At 57.4% G+C, this 27,144-nt stretch overlaps 3 protein-coding genes across 6 annotated transcripts in view; 1 reads left to right on the top strand and 2 right to left on the bottom strand.

The window, feature by feature from the left end:
- Window positions 1-2,401: 2,401 nt before the first annotated feature.
- On the bottom strand, window positions 2,402-5,621 carry LRCOL1 (leucine rich colipase like 1). Its single transcript, XM_059409886.1, has 5 exons — window positions 5,532-5,621; window positions 3,987-4,112; window positions 3,762-3,924; window positions 3,546-3,670; window positions 2,402-2,759 (listed from the first exon to the last, which is right to left on the bottom strand). Exons 1-5 carry the CDS (start codon window positions 5,619-5,621, stop codon window positions 2,529-2,531), a joined length of 735 nt encoding a protein of 244 aa, XP_059265869.1. The 3' UTR covers window positions 2,402-2,528.
- Window positions 5,622-18,292: 12,671 nt separating this feature from the next.
- Window positions 18,293-22,607, top strand: P2RX2 (purinergic receptor P2X 2). Of its 3 annotated transcripts, XM_059409923.1 has the most exons (12): window positions 18,293-18,468; window positions 18,576-18,711; window positions 18,799-18,870; window positions 18,971-19,046; window positions 19,117-19,213; window positions 19,367-19,447; window positions 19,557-19,695; window positions 20,084-20,214; window positions 20,385-20,475; window positions 20,614-20,679; window positions 20,769-20,846; window positions 21,015-22,607. In XM_059409923.1, exons 1-12 carry the CDS (start codon window positions 18,293-18,295, stop codon window positions 21,117-21,119), a joined length of 1,248 nt encoding a protein of 415 aa, XP_059265906.1. In that variant the 3' UTR covers window positions 21,120-22,607. The 3 variants fall into 3 exon arrangements, with proteins under 3 accessions (XP_059265906.1, XP_059265905.1, XP_059265904.1); XM_059409922.1 differs by having other exon boundaries at window positions 20,769-22,607; XM_059409921.1 differs by lacking the exons at window positions 18,799-18,870; window positions 18,971-19,046 and having other exon boundaries at window positions 18,293-18,400; window positions 20,769-22,607.
- Window positions 22,608-22,947: 340 nt separating this feature from the next.
- The window catches only part of POLE (DNA polymerase epsilon, catalytic subunit), a 47,033-nt gene continuing 42,836 nt past the window's right edge, over window positions 22,948-27,144 (bottom strand). For both annotated transcript variants that reach the window (XM_059408132.1, XM_059408133.1), the window contains exons 46-49: window positions 25,615-25,815; window positions 25,230-25,355; window positions 24,484-24,573; window positions 22,948-24,363 (exon numbers count right to left, since the gene is read on the bottom strand). In XM_059408132.1, the coding sequence (XP_059264115.1) occupies window positions 24,250-24,363; window positions 24,484-24,573; window positions 25,230-25,355; window positions 25,615-25,815 (531 nt within the window). In that variant the 3' untranslated portion in view covers window positions 22,948-24,249. The remainder of the gene's footprint in view (window positions 24,364-24,483; window positions 24,574-25,229; window positions 25,356-25,614; window positions 25,816-27,144) is intronic.

The following is a 27,144-nucleotide window of genomic DNA, read 5'->3' as shown; positions in this document are numbered from 1 at the left end:
GTGGACGGCCTGCCGCCGGGGTCCCGGGCCTCTCCAGCAAAGGAGCCCGGCCCTCCCCGTGGACCTCGCTGCCCAGCAGTGCGGATTGTCCAGCCCCAGCTTCAGGGGCCTCATGCGACTTGGATCTGTCGACACCAAGCGTCTCTGAGCACCGGCTGCCCCTCTAGGTCCCGGCCGGCCCTGCCTGCGGCACCCTGTGCACGCGCACTAGGCCCACGGTCTGTGGGTCTCCAACTACACCTGCGCCAAGATGGCTGCATGGCCACCCTGCCTGTGTTCCCCGGGGTCAGGGGTGTTGGCAGCAGACCTGCTCCCCCAGAAGCCTGCTCAGAGGCCTGGGCTCTACCTAAGGGCCCCTGTTTCAGGTCCAGGCTTTCCCCTTGGTCCTGAGCTCCCGGCTCGTTCTAAGCTGCAACAGAAATCCTGGGGCACCTGGGTGACTCAGTCGGTGAAGCATCTGCCTTTGGCTCAGGTCATGATCCTGGGTCCTGAGATTGAGCCCCACGTGGGGATCCCTGCTCAGTGGGGAGTCTGCTTCCCCCCTCTCTGCTCATGCTCTCTCAAATGAAATCTTTTTTTTTCAAATGGTATTTCCTTTAATTTAAAAAAAATAAAAATAAAGACAGAAATCTCTTCCAAATCTTAAAAGGGAACTTGTCTTTTGGGTGAATGATACAATTTAGGAACTATGTTTAGCTGCTAGAAATACAGGTGTGGAAAAGTGACTTGGGTCCCGGATGTGGGTGTCCCCATGAATCTGGCATAAGCAGTGGGGGCAGGAGTGTCCCAGGCACTCCACCGTCTGCTCTGACAGCTGGTGAGTGACAGCCAACACGTCACACGCTTCTCTACCATCTCTTGGTCTCCTTGGTGAACTATGCGTGCAAGACTTTCGTCTACTTTCTGACTGGGTTGTTTAGTAACTGTTAAGTTCCAAGAGTTTTTATGTATTCTGGATACAAGTTCTTTGTTAGATGTGTTCATTCTCTTAACAGTGTCAACCCTAGGGGTGCCTGGCTGGCTTGGTGGGTAGGCACCTTGGGGTTGTGAGTTCGAGCCCCACCTTGGGTGCAGAGATTACATAACAAAAAATAAAATCTTTTTTTATGGGGCACCTGGGTGGCTCAGTGGGTTAAAGCCTCTGCCTTTGGCTCAGGTCATGGTCTCAGGGTCCTGGGATCAAGCCCTGCATCAGGCTCTCTGCTCAGTGGGGAGCCTGCTTCCTCCTCTCTCTCTCTCTGCCTGTCTCTCTGCCTACTTGTGATCTCTGTCTGTCAAATAAATAGATAAATAAAATCTTTTTAAAAAATATATTAAAAAATAAATAAAATCTTTTTTTTTTAAGTGTCTGTCATAGAACAGAAATTCTTATGTTAGCGGTTTAACTACTTTTTCTCTTATGAGGGACATGTGGCCACATCAAAGAACTCTGCTGAATCCAAGGTCAAGAAAATAGCCTATTTTTTTAAGATTTATTTTTTTTTGTTTTAGAGAGAGAGAGGAGGGGCAGAGGGAGAGAATCTCGAGCAGATTCCCTCGTGAGTGCAAAGCAACAGGAATCTTGGGGGCTCCTCCCACAATCACGAGATCATGACCTGACCACGCGCTCCACCCTATTTTTCTTCTAAATGCTTTAGATCTTGTGTTTTACATTCAGATCTGTTCCTTCCGTTTTTTGTTTGTTTGTTTTGTTTTGTTTTTTGTTTTTTAACTATGATTTGCGGCTTACCTGAGCTGTTCTTACTGGGATAGAAGCAAGGCTTTTCCTTTCTCTGCAGGGATCATCTTAGCTCAAGATAAGGGGAGAGAGAGGAGGAAGGAGAAAGGGAGAGGAAGAGGAGGAAGAGCGAGCAGAGGACGGAGAGGAGGAGGAAATCATTTTTCATGAAGCCCAGAAAAGAAGCCTAGTGTCAGCAGGTGTGGGTGATGGAGACCCCAGAAGATCGTCATCCGGGTGGCTACGGTGCTGAGCTCTGGGAACGGCGAGCAGCCGCTGGTGCGGATTGGCTCTCATTAGCCAGGGCACCTGTCCCGAGAGATGCTCCCGGACCGGGGGCCAGAGCAGGAAGGACGAGTGACCCAAGGAAGTGGGAGCCCCTCCAGGGCGACCTCAGCTCCCAGCTGCTCCTGGCGGCCCCTTTTCAGTTTGGACGGACTGACCGACTGTCTCTACTTGCAAGGACAAGAGGCGTTTGTGCATGGGGAGGGGCTCCGCCTCGGGTCTTAAACGCTGCAGCTCTGGCTCTTTCCCTTCCCAGTGAGACCCGATCTCTGACTAGTCGCGCATCCTCAGGAAGGCAGCCTTGGACGTGACCCAAGCGGGTGCCACTACGCCACGGCTCCACATTGTTTTTCCCTTTGTTGTCTGAAAACAAAAATGGATGCGACAAAACACGCCGGGTGAGTCAGCAGGTGTTTATTGGTGGGAAGGTTCTGGGAGCCGCAGTTTGTCCCCGGACACGCGCACCGTCTGCCTCAGGAGCTCCCCGCTGGGAGAAGGGACAGACACGTCTGCCGCCTCCAGGTCCTCACAGCCGGGAGAGAGCAGCGTGGACCCGAGAGCCAAGCTCCCCTGTCACTGAAGGACCAAGTGAGAGAAAGTGCCACATGCACGGGGGAGACAGGTGCCTCACAGCTCTCCGCCCCCCTCGGCCATCAGCTTGCCTGCGGCCAGGGCAGCCGTGGGAGCCCAGCAGGGAACACGTTTCCGGGAGCACCCGCTGTGCCCGGGGCTCCTCGAGGAGCCGATGGCACCGCACCTGGCGAGATGGGGTTATGTGCTCAAGAATTTGGGAGACAGAGACCCCTTTACGATCAGAAAAAAGTTACCGATCCCAGCCTCAAGCCAGGTGCCTGCACACCCACACAACACTGCACCCCCAGTTCTCTCCACAGCCCCCCAGCCCGACTCCAGCTGCTGTGGCCCCCACCCTTCTCCAAGCTCCCGCACCCACCCCTCAGGCCTTCACTGTCTCTGACTCCCCCACCTCCGTCCCCCACCTCCGTCCCCATCTCCGTCCCCACGCCCACCACTCTGTCCGCCACCCCCACCCTGGTCTCCGTCTGCCCAGGTCCCATGCGCGCCCCCCCCACGACCCGTCTGCAGGGCAGGGGCGCAGGTCTTGTGCCCTAGGAGGCTGACCTCTGTCCTTGCGGTTTTAGGGTTACTGTTCCGCTCTCCCAAGGGTCCAAAAGGAGCGGAGGGAAGGAGAGCGCGGGCCGGAGTCGTCCTCCCGCGGGCCGCCCTTCCTCAGTCCCACGGTTGTGAATCCTGATGCTGCCCCCGCTCGGGGCTCACCCCGCAGCCCCGCAGCTAACGGGGCCCTTCACCAGGCGCGCGGCACCTGCTTCCCACGGGGACCCTGACCGCGGGGCCCGGTCCCCCCAGGGCCTCTTTCCTTTCCGGTTAAGGAAAACCGACCCGGAGGCCGCCGGCGTCAGCCCCTCCCGGAAGGGGGCGCCCCGCGGGTGTGGAGACCCGGGCCCCCTCGCGGGCCGCCGGCCTCGGGCGCCGCGGGAAGCCCCTCCCGGGGGCGGGCGCTCACCAAGGGCAGGCACTGCGCCAGGAGGCCGCTCCGGCGGACGCAGCGGGGACAGCTGACCTCGCTGAGCGCGATGCAGCACTGGCTCCGGCACTCCCGGTGGTGGCCGCAGCGGGCGCCGTCGGGCTGCGGGCGCAGAGCCGGCTCGGCTCCGGCCCCCGCCGCGCCCCCCGCCCCCCGCCACGCCCCCCCCCGGCCGCGCCCCGCCGCGCCCCAGCCTGCGCCAAGGCGTGCACTGCAGGAAGATGCCCCGCGGCCTGCAGAACGTCTGCGAGCTGGCGCTGTTGGTGACGCAGCAGCTGCTGCGGCACTCGGCGTGGTCAGAGCACGGGTCCCTGTTGGGCTGCGGGGACACCGAGCGCCGGCGCTCCCCACCGGCCCCTCCCCCGCCGCCCGCGGCCCTGCCCGCCCCGCCCCTCGCGCCGCCCCCCTGCCCGCTCGCACCTTCCGCCTGGGCACGCACTGGAGGAAGAGGGTCTTGGCGGCGCAGAAGGCCTGCGGGTTGGGGCTGTTGGGGACGCAGCATCGGCTCTGGCACTCGGAGTGGTCGCTGCACGCTTCTCCCGTCCTCTGCAAAGCCGGGCACCGTCTCGCGGCCGCCCGCCAGGGCTTCCCCGTCTCCGAACACCCACCCCTTCTTTCTGCGTCCCTTCGGGTTTCCTGGAATATTCCCGACCCGGCGGGTTCGGTGGCCGATGGGGTGAGAGGGAGCCAGAGGACAGGGAGAGGAAGGGAGCTGACGTCGGCCGTGCCTGTCGTGAGCCACGTGGGCAGCAGGGTAAACCGAGGCACAGGCTCAGAGAGGGCAGGTGCCTCCTCGGGGGTCACAGAGTCCGCCCGGAGCTGTGGCCGGGGTCCCATCCACCCCCTGAAGGCCACCTGCTCCCCAGGCCTTTGATCCAAGTTTTCAAACTTCAGGTCTCAAAATTCCTCTGCAAACTCAAAAACTTACTAAGGCGCCCAAAGCTGGTGTCAGTGTGGGTTCTTGCTAACGACTTTAGAAGTTTTACATGTTTATGCGGAAACCTATTTAAAAATAGGCTCCCTGTCCCGTGTTAACATAAAGAGCAACTTTTTATGAAAAATCGGTATATTTTCCAAACTAAAGGAAACAGGCTGACTCCTGCCTGCCTTCCCGAGACCGGGGGCTGTTGGGGGTGAGATCCCCCCTCCCCCCCCCCCCCCCCCCCCCCCCGTCTCCCGGGAGACCCCAGCCGCGCCCCCCGCCCCCGCCCCCTCCCCCGTCCCCGGGGAGGGAGGGGCAGGGCAGAGCCCCACCCAGGGCTAGTCAGAGCAGGCTGAGTGCGGGGCGCCCCCCAGCAGGGCCTGAGGAACGGAGCACAGGGCGGCTGATGCCTCCACACTAGAGACTCACTCGCTGGCGTTCACACACTGAGAACTTGTTTGGTTTGGTTTTGAAAATCTTAATAAAACGAAAGCTCGGAAGGCACCTGGGGACCAGGGCCTGGAGCCCAGCGAGGTGGCTTTTCAGGTGAGAAGCGGCCAGATGGGGAAGCTCACTCCTGGCCTGGGGCACTGAGGTCGCTCCTGGGCCATGACCCAGCGCCAGGCTGCAGGACCCAAGCTCCCCTGCCTCACGTGGGGCCCCGAAGCCCCGGCCTCCCGCGGGCTGCCTGCCATGCAGTGGGTGCTGTGGACGTGGAGGGACTGGTGGCCTAGCGGGGTGAAGAGGCGGGGCAGGCACTCTCACGTTGCCCACACCCCTCCCGGCAGAGACGCTTTCTCGGCCCCCAACCCACCCCCACCGTGCTGCCATCTGGCCTGGATTTGGTGGTGGGGTCCTGGGCACCAGAATCAGCCATCCTGGGGGCCCCAGGGCTGGGGAGGAGGCTGTGCTCCCAGGCACCCTCCTTTCCAGTCCCCAGACCAGACTCGTGGGGGCAGACACTGCAAGGAAGGAGCCCGGATTCCCAGAGAGCCCGCATGAGGCCGCGTCCACGCGCGCAGTGCCACGGGGTGTCCGCTGACCTTATTGAACAGGAACAAGCTCTTGGGCTTCCAGGCCATGCTCATGGGCAGCAGCGACAGCAGCAGCAGCAGGTGCCTGGCGCACGCCATTGGGCTTGTGGTTTGTGGACGCCCCAGACGGCCATCCCTGCCCCCACGGCACCCGCGTGGGCACCTGCTTCCTGCCGTCCGTCCCAATCTTGCCTTTGCAAAGTAGAATTTTTTTAATTAATAACTAATAATTATTTTCTAGAGCAGCTTTAGGCTTCCAGAAAAATCGTGCATCAAGTACAGAGAGTTCTTCTGCAGCCCCGCTTCCCCCGCCTGTCTCCTCTTATTAACCGCTGTGGGCCGGGTTGCCAGGGAGTGTCAGCTGACAGTGATACATTGTTACAACCACAGGTCAGCTGATGGTGATACATTGTTACAACCACAGGCACAGCTTCCCCAAGGGGAAGCTGCTTGTGCTGGAAATTCTGGGGTTGGACATATGGCACCAGATTAGCACAACAGTGTTTCCACTGCCCTAAAACCCCTGGGCTCCAGAGTTCCTCCTTGCCCAGGAAACTCTGGCAGACACAGATCTTTGAGGGGATCTTCTTAGGGCCTGTCCTTGTGCCTTTCCCCCCGTGTGCTGAGTTGGAACCCTACAAAGCAGCCCTTCCAGACCCGCTTCCTTCACTCCCTAAAACTCATTTAAGGTTCCTCCAAGTATCTTCTACAGCTTGATGGCAAATCTCTGTTTATCACTGAGTGGAAAATGAATTCTCAACACCCCTTTTTCTGGGGAACACTTGTGCCTCTCTGAGTTAAACAGGAGCCTCTCTGCTGCTAGAGAGCTCCCGTGGGTCCCTCACTGCTCAGCCCCTGCCAGTCCAGCTCCTGTCTCCCTGGGTAGGGCAGGACACCCAGGCCCCAGCCGTCCCTGTCCCCACGCTGGGGTGGAGCGCCTGCAGCTGCAGGGCACAGGTGACTCTCCCAGCCTGGATCCAGGAGGGATGGCCAGGAGGTCCAGGTCAGCCTCAGATCTAGCCTGAGCTGCCACCACCCTAACGGGGTTATTTGGCTCGCTATTCATAAAGCTGACAGCTTGGTCTCCGATTTTGCCCCTTTGCTCTTGGGGTGCCTCGGTGGCTCAATTTGTTGGGCATCTGCCTTCGGCTCAGGTCATGATCTCAGTGTTCTGGGATTGAGTCCCGTGTCGGGTTCCGGCTGAGCAGGGAGCCTGCTTCTCCCTCTGGCTCTGCCTGCCACTGCCCTGCTTGTGTTCTCTTGCTCTCTCTCAAATAAATACATTCTTTTTAAAAAAATTAAATAATAAAGTAAACAATTCAGTGGTCTTTAGCACACTTTTAAAAAAGATTTATCTTAAAATTTTTATTTATTTGACAGAGATCAGAAGTAGGCAGAGAGGGGCACCTGGGTGGCTCAGTGGATTAAAGCCTCTGCCTTCAGCTCCGGTCATGATCCCAGGGTCCTGGGATGGAGCTCTCTGCTCGGCAGGGGGCCTGCTTCTCTTCCTCTCTCTCTGCCTACCTCTCTGCCTACTTGTGATCTCTCTGTCAAATAAATAAATAAAATCTTAAAAAAAAAAAAAAAAAAAGAAGTAGGCAGAGAGACAGGCCCCTGAGATCATGCCTAGGACCCTGAGATCATGACCTGAGACAAAGGCAGAGACTTAACCCACTGAGCCACCCAGGCGCCCCCAAAATATTTATTTTAGAGCGAGCGGCCACGGGAGCCCACGTGGGGGAAGGAGCAGAGGAAGAGAAACTCCCCGGCAGACCGCCCGCTGAGCTGGGCTCCATCTCACGACCCTAAGACCATGACCGGAGCCAAAACTAAGAGTCAGGCGCTCAACTGACTGAGCCCCCCAGGCACCCCGATCTAGTACGTCCTTAATGCTGTGCGACCATGTCCTCTTTCTAGTTCCAGAACATTCCATCATCCTATAGCACCACCCGGAGTCCATCAGTTCTTTCTGGTGTCTTCCAGAGGTCAGAGCCTCTGGGGAGCATTCTGACACCGAGGCCTCAAATCCCAACACGTTGTGTCCCAAAGCCCCACGGGTGCAGGAGCCCCACGAGTGCAGGAGTAGGTGCCCCCCCAACCCCAAACCTCTGGCCTCAGGCCTGTTTCCTGCTCACTCTCCCCACCTCCCACCCCGTCCGTGTTCTAGAACCTCTCCTCGAATTTGTCTTCCTGCACCCTTGACAGTGCTCCCCGCAGGATGGCCAGCCCCCAACCCAGGGCCCACGAGCCTCAAACTCAGACCTGCCTTGAGTTCCTGTCCCAGGTTCCCTCTGTTTGCTGCAGGGCCTTGGGGGGACGCTGAGCCTTTCTGGGACCTTGTTTCCCTGTGTGTGAGGTGAGGGGTGGGCTCCCACCATCCCACTGGTGTCCCCTGAGCCTCTGGTTTCCAGATGATTTAGGGAAGCCGTGCTCTTCTCTCCTTTTGTTCCTTCCTGGGGTCACTTGTGCTGCAAAGCTGTTTGCTAAGCTTCCCAGACCATTCGGGTCCCAAGGCCGGGAACATTCCAGACTGCGAAACAAGTCCTCCCTGGGGGGCTGGTCCGGCTGGGCACCAGGAATTCAGAAGCACAGAATCCCCCCAGGGAGAAAGGCAGACACACAGTGGCCTGTGTGCCTGGAGGGGACGCAGATGGAGGAGGAGGGCCCAGTAGCCGAGCAGGATGGGGGAAGCCAGCGGAGCGGCACGGGGCTGCCCGGGGACGCCTGGTTGGGGGCGGGCGGCCAGTCAGGAAGGTCATGAGGAGCCAGAGCCAGGCAGGGGTGCTGGGCAGGGAAGGGGCCTCAATGGCGCGTCCGTCCACTCAGCAGGGGCGCCGCTGCTCTGGCGTCGGACGCTGGCGTTTCCCCAGAGCACGGACAGCACGAGTCCTCTCAGCACCCAATCAGCTTCACAGAAACACCCAGAAACGAGCTGCTGCTCACGTGAAATGCAAGTCCCCCTGAGGGTGAACTCAGCAACAGGAGACCTCTCGGAAAGGCAAGGGGAGGCTCACCGCTCACCATTTGCATCACAAAACTGCCAGTGGCGGGGGACTTGGCCAGAGTCTGCGTTTTGGCTTTCTGTCCTCTTGTACTCACTTTCTCTGGGGCGGACCGGAGCTCACACACAGCGGCATGGCTGGACCCTCTCACTCACCAGCTCTGCTGACTGGTTTCAGAAGAGACACATGCACGGGGAGCCTCTCTGATCTGCGGTCGCCGGACCCTGCCAGCCTGGGAGGCAGAGCGCCGGAAAGCCGCGCACGCCTCGCTCTTCCACTGCTTACCCCCCAAAAAGCACTTCACAGTCTGTTTCAGTGCGTGGTACTGGTGGTTACATATCTTCCCCTCAGAGACGCAGCGGCGATGTCTGCGTGGGGGTCCACCTGCTGGCGGCCGACGAGGTATGGGGGGAGGAGGGGGAGGGTCCCGCACGTTCCCAGCACAGCGCATGGCAGCCTTGAGCACGGCCTTCCAGGGCGCCCTCCGCGCGGCTGCTCTGAAGCTGCCCACCCGGAGGCTCCTGCCACCATTTCGCAGACCCCCAGGAGCCCGAGGTCAGACCATACAGAAATAGCCCTTAGAAGGTAGCCAAGTGTCTCCACGGTTCAAGGCCAGACCCATCTTTTTGGGCCAGACTGTCCATGAGAGAGGAACCCGGGTGCCCAGACTGCAATGGCCAACTGCAGTCTGTCAGCTGGCCCTGGATGACCAGCCCTGCGCCGGCGATGGGGCTTCCCCAACGCAGGACCAGCCTGAGACGCCAACTGTGCCCCTCAACCACTCATGTGGGATGTCTACACCAGTCCCTAGGGCTTCGCAACACATCGACACGGTGGGCGGGTCGACCACGGATATTGGTCCCTTGCCATCCTGGAAGGCTGGATGTCCAGACCCAGTTGTGGGCAGGGCCATCCCCTCCAAGGCCCCTCTCGTGGGGCGCAGACGCATGGGCTCCCTGAGCTGAGCTGAATCCTACTCCGCTGACCACAGCCCCAGTGTTTTCCCGGGGCTCCAGGCACGGTGGGAGGGGTGCAGGAGCCCATTCCGCCCCCTGCCTGCCGGTCAAAGCTCTCAGGTGCCCTGAAGCACAAGTCCTGGAGAAATGACACCAATGATGGGCGGGAAAACATCTTTGAAGATAAACGTCGAATCCATAGTCATTATGTGAATTCTGAAAGTCCTGCTTCCATTCCTATCAACCCTAATGCTGGAAGTATCGCAAGTACATAATAGCTAAATTTGAATCACAACTTGAACATTTTATTTCATTATTTTTTTAAAGACTTCTATTTATTTATTTGCCAGAAAGAGACACAGCGAGAGAAGGAACACAAGCAGGACAGTGGGAGAGGGAGAGGCACACTCCCTGCCGAATAGAGAGTCCGATGTGGGGCTCGAACCCAGGACCCTGGATCGTGACCTGAGCTGAAGGCAGAGGCTTAACGACGGAGCCACCCAGCTGCCCCACCACTTGAACTTTTAGAACGTCAAACTTGCTGTGTTCTTTTTGCTGCTTAAACAGGGGTAAAAACCTTATGGTCTCAGACCTTCTTGTGGGCCCTTGAGAAGTTCAGAGCCTGGCTTAGAAAATTGGGCCTGATGTGTCCAATCCATCCAACAGTCCGCACCCCACGGACACACCGTCCACACGGAGCAGCTCCAGCCCTCCGCCGTCCACAGAAGCCAAGAGGGGAGCGGCCCCAGGGTGCACGATGAAGGGTCCATCCATACAATGAAATAGGATCCACCTGCAGAAGGAAGGGACTTCCGGCACCGGCCGCCCATGGGAGGACGCAGAGGACACGGTGCCGAGGGAAAGAGGCCAGAACCAGAAGGACAAACGCGGAGGAGGGGCCCGGTTACCCGAGGCCCCAGAGCCGTTGGGCTCCTAGAGACGGAGCGGATGGTGGGTGCCAGGGGCTGGCTGGGGTCTGTGTTTAGTGGGGACAGAGCGTCGGTTTGGGAAGACGAGAGAGTCCCGGATCCGGATCGGGTGGCAGCTGACAACACTGTGGATGTGCTTAATACCCGCGAACTGCACCATCACAAAGACTACGATGGTGAAATGTTTACGTGAAGGGAAACTTACCACGGGAATCAAAGGCCACAGGTCCCCACGTCGCCAGCCCTGGAGGAAGCGTAGTTCCTGAACTTGAAGAACTGGCAGTCTTTTTTCTTTTTTTCCAAAGATTCTACTTATTTATGTGACAGACAGAGATCACAAGTAGGCAGAGAGGCAGGCAGAGGGGGAAGGGGAAGCAGGCTCCCTGCTGAGCAGAGAGCCCGATGCGGGGCTCCATCCCAGGACCCCGAGATCATGACCCGAGTGGAAGGTAGAGGCTTAACCCTCTGAGCCACCCAGGCGCTCCTACAACCAGCATTCTTGACCCCCACTTCTGTTAAAATACTCCTTTATGGGGTGCCTGGATGGCTCAGTCAAGCGAACATCTGCCTTCAGCTCAGGTCATGATCTCAGGTTCCCGGATCAAGTCCCACATGGGGCTCCCTGCTGGGCAGGGCATCTGCTCCTCCCTCTCGCTCTGCCCTTCCCCCCACCGGTGCATGCTCTCTCTCGCTCAAATAAATAAATTCTTTTAAATATATATATATATTCTTTTATTTTTTAAATAAACATTTATAGATTTTATTTATTTATTTGAGGGACAGAGAGAGCACAAGTAGACGGAGAGGTAGGCAGAGAGAGAGGGGGAAGCAGGCTCCCTGCCGAGCAGAGAGCCCAGTGAGGGACTCCATCCCAGGACCCGGGGATCGCGACCCGAGCCGAAGGCAGATGACTAACGACTGAGCCACCAGGCGCCCCTATATATTCTTTTATAGAAGGAGTCTCTTTTCTTGGATGTTTGTTTATGGCTCTCAGACCAGACATCTGTCCACAGGCTTTCCTTCCAACCCCAACATCAGGTGTGACTCCACAGTATCTCAGTCTGGCAAGTAAAACTTGATGCAAACCTCACCAAAGAGTAGGGATCCCATTATATTATTCCCAGAAGCATGACTGCCATAAACCCCTTACGCGGGAGCCTTACCCTCCGTGTGACTTTTGCTGTCTCTGAGCAAAGGCGGCGTGCCCCGCACCAGGACCACTCTGCACTCCTCCACGCAGAGGAGCAGGCCACAGGGGGAAATGTGCCAGACGGCACAGTCCTTGCAGAAAATCTCTCCCCGGAAGTTGATAACTGCCCAAGTGTTCCATGGTCCTGCCTTTTTATCCTAGGCCCTGACGGCTCCTCCGTGGAGAAGTGGGACCAGCCAAGCCATGATTCCAGAAAAGACTCCAACTGGTGAGGGAGAATCAGGAGGACGGAGGCCAAGAGAGCCCAGGGCAAAGTCAGGGGATCTCCTCTCCTACTGCGCCTGTCCCCCCTTTCACCACTCTGCAGGAGGGACCGCATGTAGGCGGGCATGGCAGGACCACACGGGAGTGGGAGCCAGCCAGGGATCCTGGCCGAGCCACCGCAGCAACCCCAGCTTCCCCTGCTCTCCCCACTTCCAATTCAGGACCAGCCAAATCATGTCCCCCAACCAATCAGGTGGGACGCCCCCTCTCCCCTCGGGGCACCTCCACCACCTTCTCGACCTCCAGCATCTTCCCCTGTGGGTCTGCGGGTCCCACCTGGAGGCTGACTCCCAAGCCTGGATAAAGGGCCTGTGTGTCCTCACTGACTGGTGGGGGGAGGTCTTCATCTATTTCTGCAGACACCATTCATTCCATAACCGTTTGCGGACGTACTCACTGCCGACTAGCCGCCAGGCTCTGAGCCGCGAGGGCTGAATGCCCCCTCCCCACCCCCCACCCACCTGAGCACCTAGTCTAGTTGACCCAAAGGTCGTGTCAACCAACAGACGGTGCAGAACGAGGCAGAGCGCTGCAGGGCGAGCTGGGGCTGCCGGAGCCAGGAAGGGGCGAGTGGGGCGAGCAGGAGAGCAGAGGACGTGCGGGTGGGAGGCTCAGGCCGGGAAAGTGGGCACCGCAGCGGCTCCGGAGGGGCACTCCGGGCAGGGGCAGCGCTGACGCACAGGGACTGGGGTGCTTACCGCCCTCTCTCAGGCCCTGTGGGTGGGCAGCACAGAGGGAGCGGTTTTCTCTCCATCCCAGTCCCCGCAGGGTCGGTCAGCCGGTCGTGCGCGGGCCGCGCGGCCCTGAAGACGCAGGAATGCACGGAGTCCGGGGGTCCAGGCGCAGCAGCAGCGGGGGGGGGGGGGCTGTGATGCGCATGGGGCTTCTATTAGGGGCGGTCGGCTTTCTAAACTCCGACTGTGATGTTTGCACAACCCTGTGAAGATCCTAGAAACAGTGAGTGCCACACTCCAAATGGGTAAATCGTTTGGCATGTAAATTTGATCTCCATAAAGCTGTTTAGAAAAGGAAATCTATTCTTGCTTTTATACTGAACCTTTAACTTGGTTGTTTTTACATTGTTATGCTTTTATTCTATTCTTGCCTAGAGTAGTATTTCCTGCTAACCAAAGGTTTTAGAATTCAATTGAATAACAATTTTTTCACTTGTAAAATTTCACTTGTAAACTTTTTCACTTGAAAAACTATTAGGAAAGTCAGTCCTCCTGAGACTAATTTCTTTAACTTATTTAAAAATATTATGTGGGTGCCTGAGTGGCTCAGTCTTTAAGCGTCTGCCTTTGGCTCAGGTCACGATCCCAGGGTTCTGGGATCGGGCCGCGCACTGGGCTCCCTGCTCAGCAGAAAACCTGCTTCTTCCTGTCCCTCTGCTATCCCCACCTCGCATGCATGCTCTCTCTCTCAAATAAATAATTAATAATAAATGTAAAGTATTATGCAAATTATAAATGTTAATGGACACTGTGGCTGTCCTTACAAGGTCCGCGACTAGGGTCCCCCCGGGTTTTTTCCAGCCTGGGGAGTTTGCATTAAGTGTTTTCATTTCGTTGATTTTTTTCAGTAAACAGGTTTTTTTCTTTCTTTCTTTCTGTCGTTCCTTCTTCTTCTTTCCCAACGCGGGGCTTGAACTCACGATCAAGTCACATGTTCTACCAACCAAGCCTGCCAGCGGCTCCCATTTGATTTCTTCATTTTCTTCCCAGCAGATTTCCAGACACCCCGCATAAACGTCCCGGTAAGCCCTCGGAGTCTCCCAGACCCAGTCAAACAGACTCCACACGGAATGCGTTCTAGTAACCGGAATCTTCCCAGGGGCCTGGCCCCTCCTTTCGGTTTGCCCTGCAGCCCTAATGACACAGGGCAGGCGACTCATCTCTAGAACGGAAATCAATACATCCTGGGACCAATGCGAGATTGTGTAACACCTTTTTCTTCCGAGAAAAGACGAGGAAGACCCGCCGCATGCAGAAGACAAAATGCCCGAGCTTCTCCAGCGGCGAGGAGAGCCGCAGAGCCGAGATGCTCTTTCTGTCGGTCTGTCGGTCTGTCCTTGTCACTGGAATTCAGCGGTCTCCCCCAAACTGTTCAGACACCTCCCCCTAAAGTCATTGTGCCTGGGACCCCACAAGCCACACCCACCTGCAGACACAAGCCTTTGCTCAAATCAGATCATTTTCTTCAGTTACTCATCACTTTGTGTCTTTCTTTCTGGAGCCCCGTGCCCCAGGCTCCTGACGGTCCTCTTGCTCTGGAGCACCCCTCTGGGTGCTCCACTGGGAGTCGGTGGTGCTCCCTCCACTTGGCCTCCGGGACGAGCTGTTCTCTTTCGGCTCACCTGCCTGAACCACGATGGGATGGAGAAGAGTCTGTATTCCTCTCAGCACACTGCTTTGCTCTGGCTGAAGCTGCTGGTGGTGGGGCCAGATGTTGAGTTAGGACATGTGCCCCTCCTGCTGGGTGGGATCAGGCAGGTCACTGCACCAGACACATGCAGTGACCAGCCCCCCCGGCCAGCGGTAAAGCCATGTCCCCTATGCTCCTGTAACCCATAGTGGACAGAGTGAACAGCTCCTCCCCTCCAAGGCATGGAGACCCTCTCTGCCAACTTCAGCAGCTTGGCCCAGGGACAGGCCAACACCCCAGGGCAAGGTCTCTGTCATCCCCAGGCCACAGGCAACGGGGAGCAGTGGTCCATCGCACCCAGGACCCAGGCAGCACCACGACCCACCCCCTGCACCCAGCCCCCGGCCTCACCCATCTGCTTTCCTCTCTGTGGATGGTCCCGTTTGGGAGACTGTGTATAAATGGGCTCATCCAACAGCTGTCTTCACGGATGAGCTCCTTTCCCTTAGCGTAGTGTTTTCTAGGCTCACCTACGCTGTAAAGCTGTAACGTATGAAACACAGAAGGTACTTGTTTCCATTTCTTGTAGAATTCTACTCCATTGTATGGATAATACCACATTTTATTCATTCATTCATCAGTTGCTAGACGTTTGGGCTGCTTCCAATCTTAGCCATTATGTATCATGCTATGAACATCGTATACGTGTTTCTGTGTGGAAACATGTTTTCATTTCCTCCGGGTATTCCATCCAGAGGTGGAATTGTGCACCCTGTGGTAAGTCTAAGTTTAAACCCTTTGCTGCACAGCCCACATGGTTTTCCAAATTGGCTGCTACATTTTGACAGTCCCACAAACTGTAAGAAAGATGGGATTTTTCCCACGTTCTTGCCAACATTTGTCCTGTCTTACCTGGTGGGGTGAAGTGATAGCTTCCCTCTGACTGATGATACTGAGTTTCTCCACCTACTTGCTGGCCGTTTGTGTCTCTTCTTTGGAAAAATCTCTATCTGGATACTTTGCTCATTTTTAAAATCGTTATTTGTCATCTTGTTATAAATTGTGATTTTTTTAAAGATACAAATCCTTATCACATGTGTGATTTGTAAATGTTTTCTCCCATTCTGTGGGTATCTTTTCACTTTCTCGATGGCGTCCTTTGGAGCACAGAAGTTTTTAATGTTGGTGAAGTCCAGTTATCTTTTTCCTTTTTTGCTTTTAACTTAGTTGTAATTTATATGAATCCATTGCCAAATCCAAGGCCACAAATATTTATTCCCATGTTTTCTTCTAAGAATTTTAAGATTTTGGGTTTGTTTGTTTTTTTAAGATTTCATTTATTTCTTTGCCAGGGAGAGAGAAAGCGGCATGCACAGGCAGGGGAAGTGGCAGGCAGAGCAGGCAGGGGAGAAGCCTCCCGGCTGAGCAAGGAGGATCCCAGGACCCCAGGATCATGACCTGAGCTGAAGACAGGCACTTCACAGACTGAGCCACCCAGACGTCCCAAGGTTTTGTTTTTTACATATAGGTCCTTGATGCATTTTGAGTTAGTTTCCATGTATGATGTGAGATACAGGGTCTAACTTCATTCTTTTGCATGTGGATGCCCAGTTTCCCAGGACCAGTTATTGAAAGACTACTCCTTCCCATTAAATTATTTTGGTACTTGTCAAAAATTAATTATTTGTTCTATTTTACATATTTATGTTTTACTTCCTGGTTCTTGGCCCAATTCCATAAATCTGCATTTCTAGCCTTAACTCAATAAGGGAGAATGGCATTGCTGGGTCCTACAGGGACTTGTCTTCATTACTATAGCTTTGTGGTAAGGTTTGACCGTGGAGAGTACGAGTCCTCCAATCTGCTCTTCTTTTTTATTTATGCTTGTTTTATTTTTATTTATTTTAATTTTTTATTTTTTATTAACATATAATGTATTATTAGCCCCAGGGGTACAGGTCTGTGAACCGCCAGGCTTACACCCTTCACAGCACTCACTGTAGCACATTCTCTCCCCAGTGCCCATCACCCAACCTCCCTGCTCTTCTTCATCAAGATTATTTCAGCAGCTCTGGGTCCCTTGCACTGCCATAAGAATTTTAGGATCAACTCATCCTTTTCTGCACCTGGGACTCCAGTAGGGATTGTGGTGAAGCTGTAGATACATTTGGATTTAGTAACAAAAGAAAAAAAAATTTCATTGAAATTAAAGACTTCTGTGCATCAAAGAACATTACCAAGACAGTGAAAAGATCACCTGCAATGGGGGAAAAACTTGCAAATCGTGTATCTGACAAGGGCCTGGTGTTCACAATATATAGAGAATTATTACAAACCAGCAACAAAAAGGCAAACTAATTCTAAAGTCAGCACAAAATTAAATAGACGTTTACCTGAACAAGTTATACCATTTCCCCACTAGAATGACGAGTAAATGAGCTGAAACTAGCAAATGTCCCCGAGGATGTGCAGAGACTAGAACCCTCATACACGCTGACTCCCACAAAGGTGGTGCAGCTGCTCGGAAAACAGTACAGGGATTCCTCACAAAGTAAAACACAGGAGTACCGTGTGACCCGGAAACCCTATACACCCAAAGAATTTAAAATAGCTGTTCAAACTCGTACTTGGACACAAATGTTCATAACAGCACAAGTTACAAGGGCCAAACAGTGAAACACCCAAACGTCTCTGAAAGGAGGAGCAGATAAATTGTGGGACAATCCCTCGCTGGAATATTATTCTCCCATAAAGAGGAGTTAAGCACTGGTACGTGCGACCACCTGGATGGACCTTGGAGACGTGCCCTGGGAAAGAAAGTAGACACAATGTGGACAATATTGTATGATTCCACTATAGGAAATCTCCTAAAGAGACAAATCCACAGGGAGGAGGAAAACAGGGAGTTTAGTTGGGCATGGTAACAATGTTTCCACGGTAGGAACAGTGGTTGCACAGTTAATTGAAATGGTTAATTAGGGGGCGCCTAGGTGGCTCAGTGGGTTGAAGCCTTTGCCTTTAGCTCAGGTCATGATCCCAGAGTCCTGGGATCGAGCCCCACATCGGGCTCTGTGCTCAGCAGGGAGCCTGCTTCCTCCTCTCTCTCTCTGCCTGCCTCTCTGCCTACTTGTGACCTCTGTCTGTCAAATAAACAAGTAAAATCTTTTAAAAAAATGGTTAATTAGATGCTAAGTGAACTTCACTTAAATAAAGTGTAAAACATTTATCATTTTGTGACTATGATATCTGGGATTTGCTCCCAAATTATGAAATGGGGTGAAGGTTAAAACGTTTCAAGAAAAAGACAACTTTGGTTTGCAAAGATAACAGAAATGAATTGGAAGTGGATAAAAGCAGGCCGGCAGCCAAAGCGCACAGGTGAGGACTGGGGTCTGGACCCGAGGAGGGGGCTGGAGCTGAACGGCTCCTAGCGCATCCTAGATCCTGCAAAGGGGCAAAGCAAGGGCCCAACCCTGCCGGCAGGGAAGGTGAACACTTGCTGAGCAGCGGGGACCCGGTGGTGGGGGGGATCCAGGAATGCCTTCGGAAATCACTTCCTCCTACACCTTGAACTCCCACCCTGCACACCGCGGTGTCAGTCACCTGCATCTCGACCAAGCTGGGAAACTGTATCAAACACGGACGGCCCTTCAGGTTGGGCGCGCGCCGGCGTGACACGCGGCCGGAGACTCGAGGAGACGCCGGGGCCGAGCCGCCTCCTCCGCCGCATCTCCACCGAGTCCCCCGAGGGCTCTGCGTCCTCCCCAGGGACGTGCGGGCCTCGGTGCGTCCTCGGGCCCTCGCCGAGCGCGGTGGGGTGCAGGCTGCCGGCTGGGCTCTGCCTACTCCGGGCCCACCTGCCCGCACCTGCCAGGTGCGCCCCAGCGCGCTCCGAGCCCGGGCTCGGTCGGGGTGGGGTGGGGCGGGGAGGGGCAGGGCGGGGCGCCACAGGCCACGCCCCGGGGCGGTGCCGCGGGGCTCCCCTGCCCGCGCCCCTAGCCCGCAGGGTGCGCGCCGCGCCGCGCCCCTGGCGGAGCTGCGGGACATGGAGGCCGCCCAGCCCAAGCCCCCCGCGGGGGCGGACGCGGCCCGGCGCCTGGCCCGCGGCTGCTGGTCCGCGTTCTGGGACTACGAGACGCCCAAGGTGATCGTGGTGAAGAACCGGCGCCTGGGCATCGTGTACCGCGCGGTGCAGCTGCTCATCCTGCTCTACTTCGTGTGGTGGGTGCAGCTGGGCCGGGGGCGCGGGGGCGCCGGGGCCCAAAGCCGCGGGGAGCGGCGGGGGAGGGTCCCGGGTCGCCTCCAGAGCAGCGGTGCCCGTCCTGCAGGTACGTGTTCATCGTGCAGAAGAGCTACCAGGACAGCGAGACGGGCCCCGAGAGCTCCGTCATCACCAAGGTCAAGGGCATCACCTTCTCCGAACACAAAGTGTGGGACGTGGAGGAGTACGTGAAGCCCCCCGAGGTGCGTCTGCCCGCCCCGCGCGCCCCCCCGGAAGGAGCGAGGGGTGCCTGCGTCGCACGGCCGACCATCCCCTCTTTCTGAGCCCAGGGAGGCAGCGTGTTCAGCATCATCACCAGGATTGAGGTCACACCCTCCCAGACCCTCGGAACCTGCCCAGAGGTGAGGCCGGGTGGAGGGCAGAGCTGGGGCTGACGGAGGGGAGCCGGCTGTGCCTGCCCCAGAAGCTGTGGGGATCCTCACCAAGCTGTCTCCTCCCTAGAGTATGAGGGTCAGCAACGCCACCTGTGACTCGGACGTGGACTGCGTGCCCGGGCAGCTGGACATGCTGGGAAACGGTCAGTGCACGCCGGACAGCGGTGGGATGGGTTGGCGCCCCTTGTACCCTGAGCACATATCTGCCCGCAGGCCTGCGGACTGGGCGCTGCGTACCCTACTACCAAGGCTCAGCCAAAACCTGCGAGGTGTCCGGCTGGTGCCCGGTGGAAGACGGGGCCTCTGTCAGGTGTGCACCTGGTGACCCCTCCTGCCCGAGCCCCAGCTGACAGCCCAGCACTACTCTGTTCCACTCCTTTCTCTCCTCACTGAGCAGAGCCGTGGTGTGCTGGGTGGGGGACTGGGGTGGGAGACTAAACACATCCAGTCTGTGCCTCCTCAGCCAGTTTCTCGGCAAGATGGCCCCAAATTTCACCATCCTCATCAAGAACAGCATCCACTACCCTAAATTCCAGTTCTCCAAGTAAGAGCCGCGAGGGTATTGTGACAATGGGCTGAGGACGGGCGCTGCCTCCCGGGAGCGCGGGGTTTGTGGGTGCAGGGCACCTCCCGTTGCTGGGCCCTGTCTGCAGGGGCAACATAGAGCACAGGAAGGACGGCTACCTGAAGCGCTGCACGTTCGATGAGGTCTCGGATCTCTACTGTCCCATCTTCAAGCTGGGCTTCATTGTGGAACGGGCAGGGGAGAACTTCACGGAGCTGGCTCACACGGTGAGGGGGCAGCCGAGGCACAGTGGGGGGCCAGCTCTCCTTCCAGATGCGGACCCCTATTGCCGATGAAGGGTCTGCCCACTCCCTTTGCCGTCTTGGCCAGCCCTGGCCCTGTTCAGACAGATGAAGGAGAAACGTGATCAGCCAACCCATCTGGGCATGCATGGCTCCTGCTAAATTATTGACTCCTGGTCACATAGCTGGCCACTGCTGTCCCCTCATGCTTCAGCAGTGGGGCCCACCCAAGCACCCCAGCTCTCAGCCCTGAGCTGCCCCAGGTGCCCCAAGATGAGCACCCCATATGCAGTCTCAGGGCAGGACCCCATGGCCCTCAAGGGTCCTCTCTGTACCCTCCCTGACACCCATCTCTGGGTCCACTTCTGGGCAGGGTGGCGTCATTGGGGTCATTATCAACTGGGACTGCGACCTGGACCTGTCAGCGTCAAAGTGCAACCCCAAGTACTCCTTCCGGAGGCTTGACCCCAAACATGTCCCAGCCTCTTCTGGCTACAACTTCAGGTACCTTGGTCTTGGGATGCCTGGTTCCTCATCTGCCCTGGCTGCTCCGAGATGACAGGGCAGGTGCTTGAAGGTTCAGGGCCTCCGGGGCTGGTGGAGTCTTGGAGCGTCCCGTGTTGGGCGATGGGTGAGCACCCACCACCGTGCTCCTCAGGGTCATGCTTTCCCAGGTTCGCCAAATACTACAAGGAAAACGGCAGCGCCACCCGCACACTCATCAAGGCCTATGGGATCCGTATTGATGTCATCGTGCATGGACAGGTGAACCAGCCCGCCCTGCCTACTAGGGACTCAGGCAGGCCCCAGGACTGAGCTGGCACAGCCCCATCTCCCCCACCCACCCTTGAGCCCCACTTGCCCCAGACCCCACAATCATCTAAGGCAGCCTCCCCTCCCAAGGCAGGGAAGTTCAGCCTGATTCCCACCATCATTAATCTGGCCACAGCACTGACCTCCATCGGGGTGGTAAGGAAATGCATGCTGGGTATGTGGGGGCGTGGGGGCGGGGTGGAGGGGGGTGTCTCTTGGGCCCTCACATGTGGGTCTCGGCCCAGGGCTCCTTCCTGTGTGACTGGATCTTGCTGACGTTTATGAACAAGAACAAGGTGTACAGCCATAAGAAATTCGACAAGGTGTGCACACCGAGACGCTTCCCTGATAGCTGGCCTGTGACTCTGGCGCTTGTGTTGGGCCAGGCCCCTCCCCCACCCCACCCCTGCTCTGCAGACCCCGGCCAGGCCGGCCAAGCTCTGGCTGCCCCGTCCCCATGGCTTTGCCCCACCTCCGCCCCATCCAAGCAGATGGCGGACCCTCCCCAGCAGACGGCGGGACCAGAGCTGTGCACCTCCGGACCTTCTCAGCAGGACTCCACACTCTCAGACCCCCGAGGTCTGGCCCAGCTCTGAGCCCACCACATACCTTCCATGATGCTGTGTCGAAGGCTCTGCCTGGCAGGGCCCTGAAGCCTGTGGTCCCAAGAGACCCAGGCCCTGCTCCCCCGGCAGCCCACGGAGACCTGCACGCTGTGCCTGGGGGCCCTGCCCTCACACCTCGACACTGTGACTGGGAACCACAAGACCCCTGTGCAGTGGGGCAGTGGGCCAACACCATGTGCCTGGCCCCCTGAATTCCCCAGGGCCGGGGTGGAATGGGTCAAATTGCCTCTTTGTCCCCAGCTGACCTCCCTCCCAGGCTTCTCAGCCCGCCCCGCCCAGACCCTTTGCTTGCTTCGTAGCCAAGAAACCACACATCCAGAATCCAATAAACCTGTGAGCAGACCCTTGGGCCTTGTTTTTCAGGAAAAGTATCTTGAGGCCCTGAAGAGAAACCCTTAGGAGAGGGTCCTTGCGTGTGGGAGACGTGGGCGCCCTTGGTCCTGACTTCCCTCTAACCAGCCTGGGTGCAGAGTGCATGGACGCGTCTATCCCCACATCCAGCCAGGTCACGGTGACATCCGACCGTGGCGGGGTGCCGTGGGCAGAGGGAACCCAACTGCACCCAGCACCCACCCGGCAGTCAGCTTGCCTACCAGCTTTCTGAGGGTGGGTGTGTCACCCCAGACCCAGACCTCAAAATATGGGACAGGATGGGGACTCTGGAGGTGGAGGGGAGTCCGGGAGTAGGTGATGAGAGTCCCACTAAGGAAAACACTGGTTCTTGCTCCAAATACCTGTGCAAGCGCCCCAGGCCCTGCTTACAACAGGGCCGCGGGAAGGGCAGGAATGAATGCTTCGAGGGGGACGGACAAGGCAGGGCCAGGTTGAGGGGACGCACAGGCCGGCAGCAGCGGATGTGGCTTGCAGATAATTGGTTAGCACAGCCGGACATGCCACAGCGGTCATTACATTCAGCGACTCTGCCTGGTGCCTGTCTGGCCAGGCCCCCCCCTTGAGGGGCTGCCAGAACTTGGCTGGACAGCGGTTTCCCTAGCAACGAGGACGGCAAACAGGTCTGAGGCAGCATGGGCACACTTCCCACAGATCACCTCGGCTGGGATCCCATCGCTCCCAAGGTCCAGTGAGAGCTCAGACCCCGCCCAGGCCCCCAAGTCCCCAAGTCCAAGTGACACTGGCAGGTGGCCAGAGCCAGCCCTCCCACCTGGGCCAGCAGTCACACACACCTGAGAAGCCCCCACCTAGCCCCGTCTGGACCCTTCTAATCCTCAGGGTAGGAGCCCAGTCCCCAGTGCCAGCAGCATCCTGGCTTACTGACATCCAGCTCTAGTTTTGCAGAAACTGGCTTTTCGAGTTGGGGCTGGACTGCAGCTCAAGGACCACGGCCAGGGGTTCAGGTTGCTCATTCTCAAGCAGGAGAGTCACCCTGGGGCCCTCAGCCGCCCCAAATGCCCCAGGCCCCAAGCTGGCCTCTGCAGTAGCCGCCCTGCTGCAGGGACAAGCCGGGGGGCAGTGTGCAGGCCCTCCGCCCCGCCCCCACCCCGCGCTGGGGCCCCTCTGGCTCTGCTTCCAGGAAGCCTCGTTAGCCCCTCCCCCACCCACCCAGCCCTAATTTGATTTAGTCTCCATCTGGGGGCTGGTGCAGGCTCTGTCCACCTTCCAGCCAGTGTCGGGTTTCTCGTGGCCGCGGGGCCTAGACACACCCAAAGCGCAGTACCCAGGGGCCAAGGCACTCGGCTGGACCGATGTCTGCTGCTCCTCCCGTCCCTGGTCCCTGTACAGATGGAGACACCTTGCACGTGTACCCATAAAAATTTCAAGAAATGTAAAACTCAAAGAATGAAATGAAGTTCACAGTGTAATACTGAGAAGTTTGACAAAAAGGATGAATTTAAGCCGGGCTCCAGCCCACAGTGGCCCAGAGCTCCCCCGAGGCTGCCCATTTGGGGTCTGCGCATACAATTCAGCGAGCCTGCCTGTCCCCTCCCTGACTCGGCCGTTCCTTTTCTGCTCCCAGTCTCATTTAGTCAGAAGCCAAGTGTGGGGACGGTCCTCCGGGCCACCGACGGAAGAGCGGGAGCAGCGGCCCAGCGGTCTTCCCGAGGTCACCGGAAGGTAGGCCCCACGGCCTGGGGCTCTCCCTCGCCCAGCCCCACCCGTACAGAGCGCCGCACGTCATGGCCCACATCTGCGGCCTCACTCCGCTCCGAACACGCTGGCGGCAAGCGTCCAGCATTGAGGAGGCCACAGCCCTGACCTAGCCGCTCTGCCGCAGGCAGGTCAGGGCAGCAGGCCCAGGGCTGGCATGCTCCGCTTGGCCTGGGGAGGTCAGGCAGGCACCAGGGTGACGGCAGAGCAGGACCACGCAACCCCAACAACACTGCTGCGGCTGCTTTCTCCAACTCTCCCAAGACGTGGACCCCTCAGAGCTGAAGGGAAAAACCTAAAATCTTACGCATGAAGAAATGATTTCCCCAAACCCGGGCCCTAAAGCGCGGAAGTCTGACAGATGGTGTGCACCGCCCCTCCCCTGGGCCCTCAGGCTCCCTGCCACTGTGGGACACTCCTCACAGCGCAGATTCCAGTCTCGTTGCTGCACACAAGGGGTCTGTTGTCACATGAGCCCTGGCCCCTGTAGACCCTACTGTGACCAGGAAGTCTCCAGGAACTCATTGTGTGAAAGACGCCCAGGTCCCCACAGGGTTCGGCACCGGGATTCCCAGGAAACGGCCCAAATCCTGCTGGCATTGAGCTATCGGGCATGTTCTCTGCAGTAACAAGCAATCAAAATCCGGGGCCGCAAACTCCCACCAGGCGACCCGCAGGGACTCTGCCCAGACAGGAGACCACCCTGGGCAGCAAGGGAGACCGGACAGCCGGGAGGCTGCTCAGTCAGCAAGACACAGTCCTAGGGCCCCGGCCTGCAAACACTGCTCAAGCCCAGAGTGGGATGCCCTGACCACAGCGGGGGCCCAAGGAACCCAGAGGTGGTGACGCTTCCTGCTCCGGTTGGTTCAGGCCTCCCTGGGCCCCGTGACCTGCTCCCCAAAGCTCCCTGCGGCTGGTGTTCCTTGGTGCTCCGTCCTGGACGTGGTCACAAGCTTGGGAGGTCAGGGCCAGAATGGGGACACGGCTCGAGTCGCTACTGGCCCAGCTGAGGGTTCTTCTGTAGCAACCACTCCAGGGTCTCCATGAGGTATGACATGCCATAGTGCTGGGCAATGTTCTGGAAGATTCCAATCTGCTCCATGAAGACCTGCAGAAACGAGCAGTCACAGTGAGACCTGGCCGCAGAGCAGGCCCGGGCGCGTCAGCGGAGAAGCGGGTGCGGGCAGATGGGAAAGGCAGCAGGGTCGGCTGGCCGTGGGAGCCCCACCTTGGTGCGGATGGTGAGAGCGAAGGCCCCCGCGCAGCTGCAGAACACAGGCATGTTGGCCTCCTTCACCCCCCGGCACTTCAAGCAGATCTGCAACAGGAGCAGCCCTGGTGAGGAGGTCCCCGGCCCAGGCCGGTCACCGCCAGCCGTGGCCACTCGTTCGGCACATTCACTGGACAGGACCTCCCCGCCCTCCACAGCCCTGGCCTTCAGCTCAACCATGCATAAAATGTGAGACTTTGTGAGAGAGTATTTATCCAGATGTGACAGCTGCTTCCTAACCCCCTCAGTGTGAGCACTGCACCCTTGACTCTGCATCCTGGGGGCTCCTCACCCCTGCTCCGTCCTCGGGTCTCCGCATTCCAGGACGCCCCCTCAGATCGCTGCTCAGACGTCCCCGGTCAGCGGGAATATCCCTCCATCCAACACTGAAAACTTCCCTGTTTGTTTCTCTTCCCCGTCCATTCTCCTTACACTCCCCGTGACTTACACACTCTCATCTTGCTTACTGTCTCTCCCCTCTTGCTACAATGAAAGGTCCGTGGGGCCAGCCCTGGCCCTGTAGGAACCCCAGAGACGTATAAGAAGTCAAAAGGTCGCTGCCTGAACCACAGGGTGGTCACCTCGGAGGACCAGGTTGTGATTTGAGAAGTGTGCACAGCAGTAGCTTCTCCTGGGTGCAAACAGCTTATCCAGAAGGCCTCTGCCTGGAGAAGGGCCATCCTAGGGCCAGGCCCACTGCTCACCAGGTCCTGCAGAGTGAAGGCCATCAGCTTCTTCTGCAGAGCTTCCACCAGAGCCATCTCGATGACGGAGGTGTCGTAGGCAATCTGACAGTTGGAGCAGAGCCACTGCGGCAGTACAGCCCCGTCCTAGGCAGAGGAGGAGAGGGCCAGGTCACTTCTCTGTGCAGCCTTCTGCTCAGCCTTCCCCAGGGCCGGGGAGGGATCACGTGGTACACGCAGGGGCGCTGTGGGCCCAGAGCACCGCCACCGCCAGGTGTGTTTACAAGGACACTGTTCTGGTCCGTGGCAGCGAGGGCCTTTTACATCAGAACTCACACGGGCGCTTGTGGGGGGGCCCAGAGCATCTCCCGTCCTGACCGACGGCAAGGGCGCGGCCGCTGCGCACCTGAGAGGAGGAGGACTCCTTGCACAGGTCCAGGTCCCGGCAGAAGTTACAGCTGCGGCAGATGACCTCGGGGAGCACGTAGGAGCGGCAGGGGTCTCGGAACTGGGCCTCCTCCGAGAACTCGCCCACGTCCACGAGACGAAGCAGGTCTCGGTTCAGCTTGTTCACCTGGTTTGTGATGTTCGTGTCCAGAGACAGCACCTTCAGAGAAGGAGCCCGAGTCAGGGATGGCCCCCTGGGCCTCCCGGCTGTCAGGACTGGGAAAGCGTGCGGGGGACTCTTGGAGCTGCCGTTTCTCGGCACCCCCCTGCCCCTCCTTTTTCCCGCGGGGAGCGTCAGAGGAGGGGAGTTGCGGCAGCCACACCACTGGATCCTCGGTGTGGGGCCCTGTGTGCAGAGGCCCTGCCCCAATCCCAAGGCTCACGGTTTCTGTCAGCTGCAGGGGACTCTGGGGCACACCGATGTGCCCTCCCGTCCTCCTCCTGACTCCTTCCTCCTCACGGACTGTCGTCCGAAACCGACGAGACTTCACGGTCTCACTCGCAGAGTGGGGGATTTCAAGCCCCGCTGCTGGGGGGGCTCCCACGCCCGCCTAGAGAAGCCTCTGCAGTCTCCCACTAGAACCCGTGCAGCTGACGCCGGGAAGCCTGCAGACCACGGAGGAAGCGTGTAAAGCCCTATCCCGATAGGAGAGGAAAGGGCAGGACCGACATCTCTGGAGACCTCTCCCACACCACAGAACCAAAAACCGCTTGGAAGACATTTTTGAGAGAACGAGTTACAGTCAAACTTGAAGCCCACCACCCTCTCCAGCGAGACAAGTAGACCACGGCAAGGAGGTAAATTTGCAAGTGCGCACAGTGAGGATCCATAACCTGTTAGGCTAAAAAAACCTACAGATTATAAAGTTCGGATGAAAAAATTGGATTGAATTAAAGAGAAAAAAAATGAAAAGAGATTTCACTAGTGAATTCCCAAACATCTAGGCAAGAATATTCTACTAGCATCTTCTGGGAAACATAAAAGGGAAAACACATTTAAACTCATTTTATGAGGGAGCACCCTGAAACCAAAGACAGTAAAGAAAACAGCAGACCAACAGCCTTCACGTGCACTCAAAATCTCCAATAGAACACCAATAAACCGAACGCACTTATCCACAGAGGAGAGCTCATCCTGACCAAGAGGGACTTACTGGTCAGGCGTGCTCTCTGTGGTAACTCCGGATCTCAGGAACGCAAGGCTGGATCAATATTTAAAAATCAGTGCCGTCGGGGCGCCTGGGTGGCTCAGTGAGTTAAAGCCTCTGACTTCGGCTCGGGTCATGATCTCAGGGTCCTGGGATCGAGTCCCGCATCGGGCTCTCAGCGGGGAGCCTGCTTCCCTTCCTCTCTCTCTGCCTGCCTCTCTGCCTACTTGTGATCTCTCTCTGTCAAATAACTAAATAAAATCTTTAAAAAAAATAGCTTCCTTTTCTTCAGTAAGCTATTTTTTTTTTTAAAGATTTTATTTATTTATTTGACAGAGAGA

The sequence above is a fragment of the Mustela nigripes genome, chromosome 8, assembly GCF_022355385.1.
Source record: "Mustela nigripes isolate SB6536 chromosome 8, MUSNIG.SB6536, whole genome shotgun sequence".
NCBI classification, from domain to species: Eukaryota; Metazoa; Chordata; class Mammalia; order Carnivora; family Mustelidae; genus Mustela; species Mustela nigripes.
The sequence above is the reverse complement of the archived record's forward strand: the minus strand, read 5'-3'. Positions and strand labels throughout refer to the sequence as shown.